The 13,424-nt window shown below is 41.3% G+C and overlaps 1 protein-coding gene across 1 annotated transcript in view; it reads left to right on the top strand.

The window, feature by feature from the left end:
* LOC142313000 (uncharacterized) overlaps positions 1-12,565 on the top strand; it is a 145,178-nt gene extending 132,613 nt beyond the window's left edge. Inside the window, exon 8 of the mRNA XM_075351987.1 lies at positions 10,792-12,565. Coding sequence (XP_075208102.1) covers positions 10,792-12,044 — 1,253 coding nt within the window. The 3' untranslated portion in view covers positions 12,045-12,565. The remainder of the gene's footprint in view (positions 1-10,791) is intronic.
* The last annotated feature ends 859 nt before the right edge of the window (positions 12,566-13,424 follow it).

Below are 13,424 nucleotides of genomic sequence, written 5' to 3'. Positions count from 1 at the left end.
CAGGTCCCTACAATATCGGATCCTCTCAGTGGAGATCTTCTATAGAAGAGAATTCTCCTGATTGCCCGTGAAGGATGGATATGGACAGGGACAAGATGGCGGAGAGGATATTACACCTCACCCTAGAGATCCTCTTCCGGCTTACTGGAGAGGTGAGAGATTCTGATGACGTCACATTACATCATTCTTATCTATGGGAATAACAGATGGACAGAACTGGAGAGGTGAGGACTCTGGAAATGTCTGGAGTGAGATTTCTTACTGTGTCTCTCCATAACCAGGATTACACAGTAGTGAAGAAGACCTCTAGTGAGCGCTGTCAGGCCCCTGTGTCTGAGGGATGGGGAAGACCCCTGAGCCCAATCACGGGGCCTCCACCTCACCCCCCGATACATGAGGACATCAATGACCAGAAGATCCTAGAACTCACCTACAAGATGATTGAGCTGCTGACTGGAGAGGTGACACTGCTGGGAATGCTGGGACATTATACAGTAACGCTATGAAGGGATCGGGGGGTGACGGTATCATTGTATGTGTCAGGTTCCTATAAGGTGTCAGGACGTCACCGTCTATTTCTCCGTGGAGGAGTGGGAGTATTTAGAAGGACACAAAGATCTGTACAAGGACGTCATGATGGAGGGTCCCCGGCCCCTCACATCACCAGGTAATAGACAGGACTAAATACACACGGCCTATAATTATCTGTATGTAAGGAATGAATTCAGTCCCTGTATGTGTCTCATCCAGGTCTATCCAGTAAGAGGACAACACCAGAGAGATGTCCCCGTCCTCTTCTCCCACAGGACTGTAAACAAGAAGATCCCGATGTTCCTCAGGATCATCAGGTAGATGGAGAGAAGGTGCCATGAAATCTCCCTATGATGTGTAGACGGCTGTGAAGGTCTTGTGCTCAGTCTTGTTTTATCCACCAGTATTATATGTGTTATACTTGTGTAATGAGAGCGGTGGAGATGTCAGGATTAGAGCTGATCATAGATTGGACTTCTCCATCTGTCTGTGACTTTTACAATATTTGTTTCAGGGGGAAGATCTGACCCATATTAATACTACAGAGACATATGTGAGGGGTGATGAGTGGTGTAAAGAGGAGATTCCTACAGATAACCGCCCAGGTGAGTAGTGACCACAAATGCAGAGAAGTCACAGATTCTTCTCAGTCACCGGCTGTGGCTGCTTTATCAGGGTTGTAGTCCCAACCATAGAAAATTGTTACCAATCTGCTGCTAGACCACCACATTCTCCTCTACCCAAAACTGTCTCCATTATTTTGGGCATTGAATGCCCTTTTGTTGGAGTGAGATCTATATCAGCCAGATCTTACAGGTAGGATCCACCCTATCCCCTCAATTTAGAAGATGTTTACCTCAAGCTGCACAGATCTGTAATCTGCAAAGCCAAATGACAGCGTCCGTAGAATGTGCAGACAACTTAGAAAATCATGGGAAGAAAAATATAATTTTAATGGACACAATGTGGAAAGTAAGATTATGCAGGTGGAAGATGTGCTGGATGAAGTGCTCGGCAATCACAGGAGCAGAAGGAAGACCACACAACGGATGGAAGTGGGCCATTATAGAGAATCTGTGTACTACTACCCAGATGGCGGACTAACTAGAGGACAAGATAGGTCGATAATGAAGTCAATATATATGTGTTGCCAAGGAGTGGATGGCACAGGTAGAGGTACTAGTCGCCCAACCAGACACTTCTTAAGGGTTTTATAGGGCACACGAGGGACAGGCTGAGGCAAATTTACAATGTCGATACAAACCAGGACCACATACAGATCGCATGTCGGTTATAGCAACAACTCAATAAGGATATAACAAAAAAGAAAGAAACAGTCTTTAAATTTGCTAAAAAGCAAAGAAAAATACCCAAACAAGCAAATATTTTTAAATATTTATTGAGGTAATGCGCTTAGGGTATAACATAGTTCAGAAAAATAATGAGGATGAGGGAGGAGAAGGCATGAAGGGGAAAGAACTTCACATGTCCCGAAAAAATGGAGAAAAAAGAAGTTTTTAACTCCAAGACAGGGTGATCACACTAAAGTATAGGCATAATGCCCAGGGCAAAGGTATAACTGCATCAGTAGTGATCATAGACTCATCCAGAGTCATGATGTACTTCCATGTACATTCACAAAAGTAAAAGGCAGTGCTACTTACCAGTGTTAGGTCACCAAAAAAGTACCGGGTTAACACGTGGGGACCTCCCTCATCCTCATTATTTTTCTGCACTATGTTATACCCTAAGCGCATTACCTCAATAAATATTGAAAAATATTTGCTTGTTTGGGTATTTTTCTTGCTTTTTAGCAAATTTAAAGACTCTTCCTTTCTGTTTTGTTATAAATTTACAATGTCGTTGCTTAACGTTGACTACCAGTAGTGCCGTGAGATGAGCAGAGTTTTCTTCTGACTGGGCAGCTTAGACAAGTGACCCCACTGCAACACATGCTTACTTTACGCCTCTGTCACAAATGTATTTTCGGATGGTACCTGAGGCATGTTTACTGGAGCTACTGTGAGCATCTTGAATCGCTCAGTAATGTGTTAAGGTTCTTCTTCCTGGCTGACCAACAGAAGGGGCCTGGAGAGTGACGTTCTTTTTGGATGGCTGGAAATATAGAAAACAGTCAAAGAGGGCAAAGAACAGCGAGCATGTGTCTTTGTGCAGATTCAGCTTCTGAGCCAACTGTAGGTAGGTCAAGTTGTTGTGGTCATTGTAGATGACAACGGTCATGCCAATAGGTTATGCCACACCACCACAGCCATCTTGATTACCAACAATTCTCACTCGTCAATCGAGTAGGAGTAGAGAAGGAGAAGAAGCAGCAGCTTACCCTCTTAACTTAAGTTGACTTCTGTATGAGAATCGCACCAGCCCAGGAAGATGATGAGAAGGCCAGCTTGAGGGCAATAAATGCACTCTCTGCTTCAGAAGACCACATGTTGAGATTCACCCCTTTGTGGGTCAGGGCCGGGACAAGAATTATGGAATTATTTGGCGGTAATAATTGTCGAGCCCAGAAATTGCTGAATTGCCTTCGCTTCGTCAGGACAAGGTCACTTCAGAACCGCTGACATCTTATCTGCATCCATCTTCTAACCGGTGTCAGAGATTATGTAGCCCAGGAAGGGAAAGGAAGTCTGTACAAAAAAGGTACTTCTCAGCTTTGGTGTATAAATGATTCTCCTTCAGCCTCTATAGAGCCTGGCAAATATTCCTCCTGTGCGCTGGCAGATCGGGAGAGAATATAAGAATGTCATCCAGGTACACCCCTATGCATGAGTAGAGCAGATCTCGGAAGATATTGTTCATGAATTTTTGAAAAACCACCAGAGAATTGCTGAGCCGGAATGGTTACCCAATACTCATAGTGGCCGTCACGGGTATTAAAAGCAGTCTTCCATTTGTCACCTGACCGCATACGGACAAGGTTTTATCCACCACAGAGGTCAAGCTTGGAGAAGAGCCTTGAACCTTGCAGACGGTTGAACAATTCCAGTATAAGTGTCAGCGAATACTTATTCTTGACCATGATTTGGTTGAGACCTCTATAATCTATTCAGGGGCACAGGGAACTATCCTTTTTCAATACAAGGATAAACGGGGCTACGGCCAGTGAGGAGGACTTCTGGATAAATCCCCTTGCCAAGGTCTCCTTGATTTACTTGGACACAGCTTGGGTCTCCACCTTGGACAGAGCGTAGATAGGGCCAGGGGGAGGTGAGGAACCATAAAGTAGGTCGATAGGGCAATCGTATGGCCTATGTGGAGGTAAAGTCTCAGCCTCATTCTTATTCTTCTTACTATTATTGTAATTATTATTGTCGAAGACATCCACATAGGCCCAGTAAGAGGATGGCAGATTCGGAAAGTTTTGAAGGCATCACTGGTGGTCGAGCAGAATGCAGAATGGACGGGAGTGAGATTTTTTGTGACAGGGCGGACCCTGTATGATCATATCTCCTGGATTTCCAGTCCAAGACAGGCTTGTTAATCTGAATCTTTGGCAGACCCAGTAGCAATGGGTGTGACAGCCCTGCAAGCACGTAGAAGGTGATCTTCTCTGAGTGCAGCATTGCCACTCAGAGCTTAGCTTGCTTGGTGACAAACAGGATAGCCTTGGACAGAGGTTTTCCATCCACGGACAACACTGTTGGATGGAAATTTGCAACTAATCCACAATGGCCTGTTGTATGAAGTTCCCCACGGAACCAGTGTCCAGATAGGCTGACTTAGTGAATCTGGTGCTGTCACAAGATATGGACACTAATGTGGATAAGGATGGAGAGGATTTGCTCTCACCTAGGGTAGCCTCTCCTATGGACAATAGGTTTGGAATTTTTTGGCTTCAAAGGGCAGAAACAGATCAGGTCAGTAGGATCTCCACAGTTTAAGCATCCCTCTGTAATGATCCACCAGACAAGGCTTTGCCAAGTTCCCATGATCTACCTTCATGTGCTCAGGGGAAGCAGCAGGAGAGCACGAGACACCTTATTATTTCCGCTGGATTTTTGCTCTGCTGGTGTCTTAATTGTTGATGATGAGATTCTCTACCTCTCCATGCGGTACAAAGGACTTACCATTCCTCTGCTTTACTTGGACCAAAAAGACACTTTAATCAGTAAGCTGACAAGAACCCTTTTTTGTTTTTGAATTTTTGTATTTTGAGTACGTTTGTCAGGCTTACCGTTGTGTCATAAGCATTTATTGATAGCAAGAGCAATATATACAAATAATTTTTTTTTTTTAAAATGGATAAACAAGAAAGAGGCTTCTACAACCCCTGGCAAAAAATATGGACTCACCTGGCTCTGAGGATGTTCATTCAGTTGTTTACTGTTGTTTAAAAAAAGCAGATCACAGACATGGCACAAAACTAACGTTATTTCAAATGTCAATTTTCTGGCTTTGAGAAACACTAAAAAAAAATCATGAAAACATAATGTGCTAGGCAGTAACGGTTACATTTCTAAACCAAACAGGGGGAAAAATATGGAATCACTCAATTCCTAGGTAAAAATTATGGAATCAAGAAAAACAAACAAAAAAACACTCCAATACATCACTAGTATTTTGTTGCAACACATCTGGCTTTTATAACAGCTTGCAGTCTCTGAGGCATGGACTTAATGAGTGACAAATAGTACTCTTCATCAATCTGCCTCCAACTTTCTCTGATTACTGTTGCCAGATCAGCTTTGCAGGTTGGAGCCTTGTCATGGACTATTGAACATGGAACAGCATACTTACGGAATGCGACCTAAAAACCTAATTATTAACCCCTTCAACCCCGGCTGACCCTTCGTTTGCTTTTTTTTTGTTTTTTCTGCTCCCTTTCTTCTGAAAGCTGTAACTTTTTTATTTTTCTATCAATCTTGCCATATAAGGGCTTGTTTTTTTGCAGGACAAGTTGTACTTTTAAATGAAACCATGAGTTTTACCATATAGTGTAATGGAAAACTGCTAAAAAATTCCAAGTGCAGAAAAATTGCAAAAAAAAAGTGTGATTGCATGATTGTTTTTGGGATATTTTATTCACTGTGTTCACTATATGGTAAAACCGATGTGTTGATGTGATGCCTCAGGTCGGTATGAGTTATTAGATACCAAACAGTATAGGGTTACTTTTATCTAAGGGTTAAAAAATTTTTCAGAAGTTTGTCCAAAAAAGTGGCGCGCCTTTTAGCGCCATTTTCCGCGAACCACAGCGTTCCCTTTTTTGAGGGATATATGGCTCAGTGATGGTTTATTTTTTAATGGTTTTAATGGTACTATTTTTTTTGCGCAGATGCTACGTTTTGATCACCTGTTATTGCATTTTGTGCAAAATTTGTGGCGACCATAAAAACGTAATTTTGGCGCTTGCAATTTTTTGACACCATGCCATTTACTGATCATTTACTGATCATAATAATTGACTTTATATTTTTATAGATCGGGCATTTCTGAAACCAAATGTGTCTATTTTTTATTTTTTTTACCCTTTGATTTTCAATGGGGCAAATAGGTGTGATTTGAACTTAGTTTTTTTTCAATTTTTTTAAAACGTTTTTCACTTTATTTTTTTTTTTAATTTTGCTAGTCCCTCTAGGGGACTATAGGGATCAGCAGTCTGGTCGCTTGTGGATTTCTATTGATCACAGCTACACAGCTCAAATCAGCTGAAATACTCACCTCTTGTCACTGGCAGCACTCGGCAGGGTGAAACAGGAAGTGTGTCATGATAGATAGAGGAGTCATCACATGACCCTGTGCTACCATGAGAACCACCGGTTCACAGTTACCATGTCACAGCGCATCCGATGGAGCTGGGTAAATGAAGATTTACTGCGGCGGGGATTTAAATTGTGATGTCACATTATGACATCGCCGTTTAAGGACTTAGGCGCGACTGGATCGCGGATTTACCCGTGCCTCTGAGGCACACATGTCAGCTGTTCAAATCAGCTGACATATGCGTGGATCGCTGCTGGCTGCCTACAGCAGCCGGTGGGGATTATACTATAGTGCCTAAGGACGTAAAGTTACGGCCCACAGTCGTTCAGGGGTTAAGGAACTACAAAATACTGCCAACAAATTTATAGATACGGAAGATTATAAAAGACCCCAAAATAGAACTAATAATAATCTGAAAAAATTAGAAACCATGATAATTGATAATAAAAAAAACTAAATTTCAATGTGATCCGTATGATTATGTTAAATATCAAGTTTATAACTGGACATCACGATCTTGCTGAGAATAAAGTATCTTATAGGAATTTAGACACTACAGTGAAGATGACTTCCCCATATAATTCAGATGATTCTTTAGATACCTCATTTGCCTCAACCTCAACTATGGCTTCTAGTATAATAAGTGAATCTAATTTGTCAAAAACGGTGGAAGCGAGGTGGGAGAAAACAAAGGAACCGTAAAGCAACTATTCCTGAACAAGAATCGGAGATTCTAAATATTCCCATCTGGAACCTTTCTAGCTACATTACTTCAGAAACACAAATTAAACTACTATCCAAAGGTTTAGGATTCTCTCCTAGTTATAATTTTGATGTTTTTAAAACCATATTAGACGTCAATAAATTTGCTCGGAATATAACAATCAAATGCCACTTCGCAAATAATGATACACAAGAAACAGGAGAATTAATTCCTAACTATGATGTACATTCTCTCATCACCTTTTGAAGAGTAAAAAAAACCTTGCTATTATTGAGAGAAATTGAAAGCAAGCACAAACTGATGATGTGAATCTGAACAGTAGCTTTAAAACTCCTAACCCTCTCTATTATCCTATTCAGTCTTGGCCTTTGATTCTAGATACCTTCCAGGAAATGGTGGAGCTACAACTGGTAGAACTTAAGAAATATCTACCAGATGACAATTTAACAAAAGGAAAACGATTGGCACTAAAGGAATTAAAAACAAATGAAGACCTTCTAGTAAGAAAACCAGACAAGGCAGGAGCACTAGTTCTGATCAATGCAGCATTATACAAAAATATTTAACTTGTTGGACTTAGAAAACGTGGATCTTTATACTGAACTTCATTCAGACCCTACAACTACTGTACATTCAATCAGGAATTATTAAAACTCTTGGAAGAAGGATTGGAAATGGGAGCGATCGATAAAAAATTGACTGAATATCTAAATGTAAAATTCCCCATCACCCCAATATACCATTCATTTTCAAAAACCCATAAATGTGTTTCCCCCTCCACTAAGACCTATAGAGGTGGGGTTAGGAGCTCTAGCGAAAAAACTTGGAGAATGGATTTAATTTATTTTCTTTAGAGTCTTAGCATTAAAGGGAAACTGTCACCAGATTTGACGACTATAAGCTGCAGCCACCACCAGTGGACTCTGATATACAGCATTCTAACATGCTGTATATAAGAGCCCAGGCCGCTGTGTAGAACATAAAAAAACACTTTATAATACTCACCTGAGGGGTGTTGCGGTACAGACTGGTCGGATGGGTGTCACCGTTCTCCGGTACCGGCGCCTCCTCTTTCGGCCATCTTTGTCCTTCTTCTTCTGAAGCTTGGATGCATCCTATATCATGCACATGAGCCGGCATTGAGGTCCCACCCAGGCGCACTACAATACTTTGATCTGCTCTGAGCAAGGCGGATCAAAGTGTGCCTGCGCAGGACCCGTGTCGGCTTGTGTGGATGACGTGGGAAGCTTCATGCAGCCAGGCTTCAGAAGAAAGAGGATAAGGATGGCCGAAAGAGGAAGTGCCGGAGAACGGAGACACCCATCCGACCAGTCTGTACCGCAATGCCCCTCAGGTGAGTATTATAAAGTGATTTTTACGTTTTAAACAGCGGCCTGGGCTCTTATACACCGCATTCTAACATGCTGTATATAAGAGCCCACTGGTGGTGGCCACAGCTTATAGTTGCCAAATCTGGTGACAGGTTCCCTTTAATTAAATCTCTATTTATTAGCCTCTATAAGACATTTGTACATATTAGGAACTCTTTTTGTGTGCATTTTAAATGGGTAGGATACACCCTTTTTTCTTTTAATTAAACAAGTACCTGTTTAGAGCAGCTTTAGTAGTATTTAGTGGAACTAGTAGGAAGTACACCGTAGACCATGAGGAAGGTGCACAGATAGCACTGAAACACATTGACGCTTCTAGATTGCACAGATCTTCCTGTTTGCTCTGCCTAAAAAAGTACAATGGCATTTTAAAGCTATTTTTTTTAAATATTTTTGAGCACGAGACACCTTACTAATTCCACTGGATTTTTCCTCTGCTGGTTTTTTAATCATTCAAGACTGGATACTCTACCCCTCTCCATGCGGTACAAAAGAATCACCATTCCTATGCTTCACTCAGACTAAAAAGACACATTGATCGATAAGCTGACAAAAGCCTTTTTTTGTTTTTTGTATTCATTTTCTCTCATGGTTCACCTTTTGTGAAGCGTTCTTGAAACCTGAGATGAATGCGGATAGCCAAAGATACCAGGTCGCCCAGGGAAGATGGCACATCACGGCTAGCCAGTTCATCTTTGATTCCTCCAGTGACTCTCACAGAATGCAGGCACCAGTGCCTCATTATTCCAGCTTAGTTTGGAAGACAAGTTACGGACATGGATGGCATAGTGGACTATGTTGGGAATTTCCTGCCAAAGTCTAAGGAGCGAAGATGCTGCAGAGAAAACTCACACCGGTTCATCGAATACCTTGCGGAACGCCCCCCAAAACGCTTGCAGGTCCAAGACGACAATATCGCTTCTCTCCTATAATGAATTAATCTAAGCAAGGCACTATCCGGTCATGTGTGACATCATAAAGGCCACTTTGGCCCAGTCCAAAATTAATTGATGGGACAAAAGTTCAAAGTGCAAGGAGCACTAATTTATGAATCCCCTGCATTGCTTGAGGTCGCCGTCAAACTGCAGAGAAGCAGACAGATGAGAACCCAACCTTGGAACTGGATGTGCTGCCTGGGTGGAGACTGCTAGGACAGGATCATGGAGAGACATTAGTGTCAAGGCTTCCAAGCGGGTGTCCATTTACTGCAAATCGGTCAGGCTCCAGGTCTTGTTGTTCCCATTGACGGACCATCTCTTGCTGCATAACTCCGAGCTGAAGAGTTCAGGAGCCAGCGAGATCCGTGGCCTGGGAAACTGTTATGCTCGCGGGTGCGAGCAAGAGTAGGCCCACTGGGCTGAAGCACCAGCTCAACCAGGAAGGGCGTAACTAAGAGACTACCTCGGCTTCACTAGAGTCTTTGATTGTGAGAATAATCTTGTGCCAGAAGATAGCAACACTTGCTACTCCAGAGAGTCCAGGTACTGCGATAGCTGATCCAAGTGGTCAGGGATTGAATACTGACAGTGACTGATGTGATCAGGTGCAGACCTGATGTATGGTGTAAGCAGGTGCAGCGGATGCAGTAGGTACAGCTGTTATAGATACAAGCAACAGCTATGGTATGCACAGCTGGTATAGATAGATGCAGCAGGTACAGTGGGCACAGCGGATACTAGGATACAGACACGTTAACACACACACAGCATAAGACTCAGCAAATGGAATGGGACTCGACAACTAGCAATGCATTTCTAAGGATAGACTAAGTTGCTCAGGCACCTCCTATAGGGGAGAATGCATTAAATACCTAGTGTCTCTCAGCCTTAGGTTGAGAGGCATTTACTTGTTCGGGTACACTGGCCCTTTAACAATAGTTGCATTCACACTCCCTAAGCGCACTCCAAGGAGACCTGCGTGGAGACAGTGGCAGAAATTGGGGACACGAAAGCCATCGTTGGGCGGCTGGGAGGGCAAGTTGACAGCATCCTCCACCCCAGGGGTAAAGGTGCAGGACATTTCAGGGACGCCAGTAACAGTGTTACAAGTTATTTGATAAATAATATCCTTAAATTTGTATTTCTTGTTAAAAATATTTTTTATTTTTGGCAGATGACTGTACCAGGACATTAGAGGGACAACTGACATCTTTAATTTTTAAATCAGAAGACCTTGATATCACACAAGATATAAGTGAAGTGAATGCTACTATTCCAGATGTACAATCATCTCTTCACAGCAAAGATCTATCATCTGATTCAGGGGAGAATAGATTTTTTTCAGAGTCTGTTAGTTACCAGATACTACAAAAAGATGAAAAACCATTTTCATGTTTAGAATGTGGGAAACATTTTTACTGGAAATCAAGTTTTGTAGCTCATCAGAAAACTCACTCAGGGGAGAAGCCTTTTTCATGTGCAGAATGTGGGAGATGTTTTGCACGGAAATCCTATTTTGTTACACATCAGAGAACTCACACGGGGGAGAAGCCATATTCATGTTTAGAATGTGGGAAATGCTTTAACCAAAAATCACAGCTTGGTACACATCAGAGAACTCACACGGGGGAGAAGCCATATTCATGTTCAGAATGTGGGAAATGTTTTAACAAAAGATCACATCTTGTTACACATCAAAGAACTCACACTGGGGAGAAGCCTTTTTTATGTTCAGAATGTGGGATATCTTTTGCACATAAATCACATTTTGTTACACATCAGAGAACTCACACGGGAGAGAAGCCATATTCATGTTCAGAATGTGGGAAATGTTTTAACAACAGATCATATCTTGTTATTCACCAGAGAACTCACACAGGAGAGAAGCCTTTTTCATGTACAGAATGTGGGAGATCTTTTGTAGATAAATCAAGTCTTGTTACACATCAGAGAACTCACACAGGGGAGAAGCCTCTATCATGTTCAGAATGTGGGAAATGTTTTGCAGATCATTCAAGTCTTGTTGTACATCAGAGAACTCACACAGGGGAGAAACCCTTTTTATGTTCAGAATGCGGGAAATATTTTGCAGATAAATCAAGTCTTGTTACACATAAGAGAACTCACACAGGGGAAAAGCCTTTTTCATGTTCAGAATGTGGGCTATGTTTTGCACATAAATCACATTTTATTAAACATCAGAGAACTCACACAGGGGAGAAGCCTTTTTCATGTTTAGAATGTGGGAGATGCTTTGTAGATAAATCATATCTTGTTACACATCAGAGAACTCACACAGGAGAGAAGCCTTTTTCATGTTCAGAATGTGGGAAATGTTTTGCAGATCATTCATGTCTTGCTAAACACAAAAGAATTCACACAGGGGAGAATGCATTTTCATGTGCAGTGTGCGGGAAATTTTTTGCTGATAAATCAAGTCTTGTTATACATCACAGAACTCATACAGGGGAGAAGCCATATTCATGCTCAGAATGTGGAATATGTTATAGCCAAAAATCAAATCTTGTTATACATCAGAGAACTCACACAGGGGAGAAGCGGTTTTCATGTTCAGAATGTGGGAAGTGTTTTTTATATAAATCAAGTCTGGTTATACATCAGAGAACTCACACAGGGGAGAAGCCTTTTTCATGTTCAGAATGTGTCAAATGTTTTGCAGATCAATCAAGTTTAGCTAAACACCAAAGGATTCACATGGGGAAGAAACCCTTGTAATGTTTAGTATGAGGTAAATATTTTACACACAAAAGTCATCTTTTTAATCATCACAAAACTCACAAGGGCAGAAGCCATTATCATACCTAGAAGGTGAGAAATGTTTTACATGAAAATAATCATTTGTTTACCACTATGAAAAATTCACATAGGAAAAAAACATATATTTGACAAACAACTAGAAAACACAAACGAGACGGTTAAATTAAAGGCAAGTAAGTAAACAAGAAAGGAAAGCACGTTAGAAGTTACATTAGAAGTATAATATATACAGTTACTAATAGACGTCTGTTTTCTAAAAATCAAATCAAAAGAAATATTGCATGTGCATTGAACATTTCACATTGTTATATATTTATATATTCACTAGATGAACAAAAGTATTGCACCCCTTCCCCCAAAAATACCCAACATTCCTCCTCCCTCTTCTTCCTAACTCCCAATCTCAGCGATCTGCCATTCATTAGTTACTTTCAGCGCACAATCTCCATGTCTGAACAATGTCTGTAACTTCTCTATACTACAATAAACATGTTAATATTACAAATTACTGTCTACATTTATGATCTATTCCTTCTGTGTGGGAAAATTGTTTTTTTTTCCAATTAGATACAGTAATTTAATTTATTTTAAGAGAAATGACAATAAAATGCATCCCCCGACCCTTCCACCTTTTCCAAATCCAGAATGCTGTGGTAAGATTATATATAGAGAGACGTCATGAACAGAAATATTAGGGCAACATCACGTGTTTTATACAGACTAGTGCTATCTCTATATAAAATGAAATAACGTTATGCTTATTATAGTACATGGAAAATAAAGTAAACTAAGGTCTAACTCAGAATTTCTGCACCTGACCAGCCCAGTTATTGTACAGACAAAAGGTCCCAGCTGCTTAGTCCCTTAAGTACCCTATGCAGACTGAAACAACCATAACTGGATGTCCAAGATGACCACTTGGATCTTTGCTTCCTAAGCGGCCATTGAGGGTATCACCTCCTTTAATATCTGGGGGAAGCAGCAGAGTAAAAAATAACGTAAACCAAAAGGAACAGTCTGCCAGGAAAGCACTTCACATACAGGTTGTAATTCCAGGCAGGTTCAACTTCAGAAATATAACGAGCGAGAAATGCAAACCCAGGAATGCTTTAAATAGATACTCCTGCCAGGTGATAGGTCAGACTGAATAACAACATTGTAAACACTTGTTACCAGAAAAGCAATGAACATGAACAAAGTGTTCAGAACTAGGACAGTGACTAAACCTGACTGTGGCTCAGTGGAAAGGGAAACTGACCACAGCACAGAAGACTGCCAAACCAGATCTGAGAAATGATAGTACCCCCCTTTCCATGAGAAGTCACTGGACCCTCAGAA

Source organism: Anomaloglossus baeobatrachus, chromosome 5 (genome assembly GCF_048569485.1).
Source record: "Anomaloglossus baeobatrachus isolate aAnoBae1 chromosome 5, aAnoBae1.hap1, whole genome shotgun sequence".
Classification (NCBI taxonomy): Eukaryota; Metazoa; Chordata; class Amphibia; order Anura; family Aromobatidae; genus Anomaloglossus; species Anomaloglossus baeobatrachus.
Note: the sequence above shows the minus strand (reverse complement) of the source record. Positions and strands in the feature narration are given on the sequence as shown.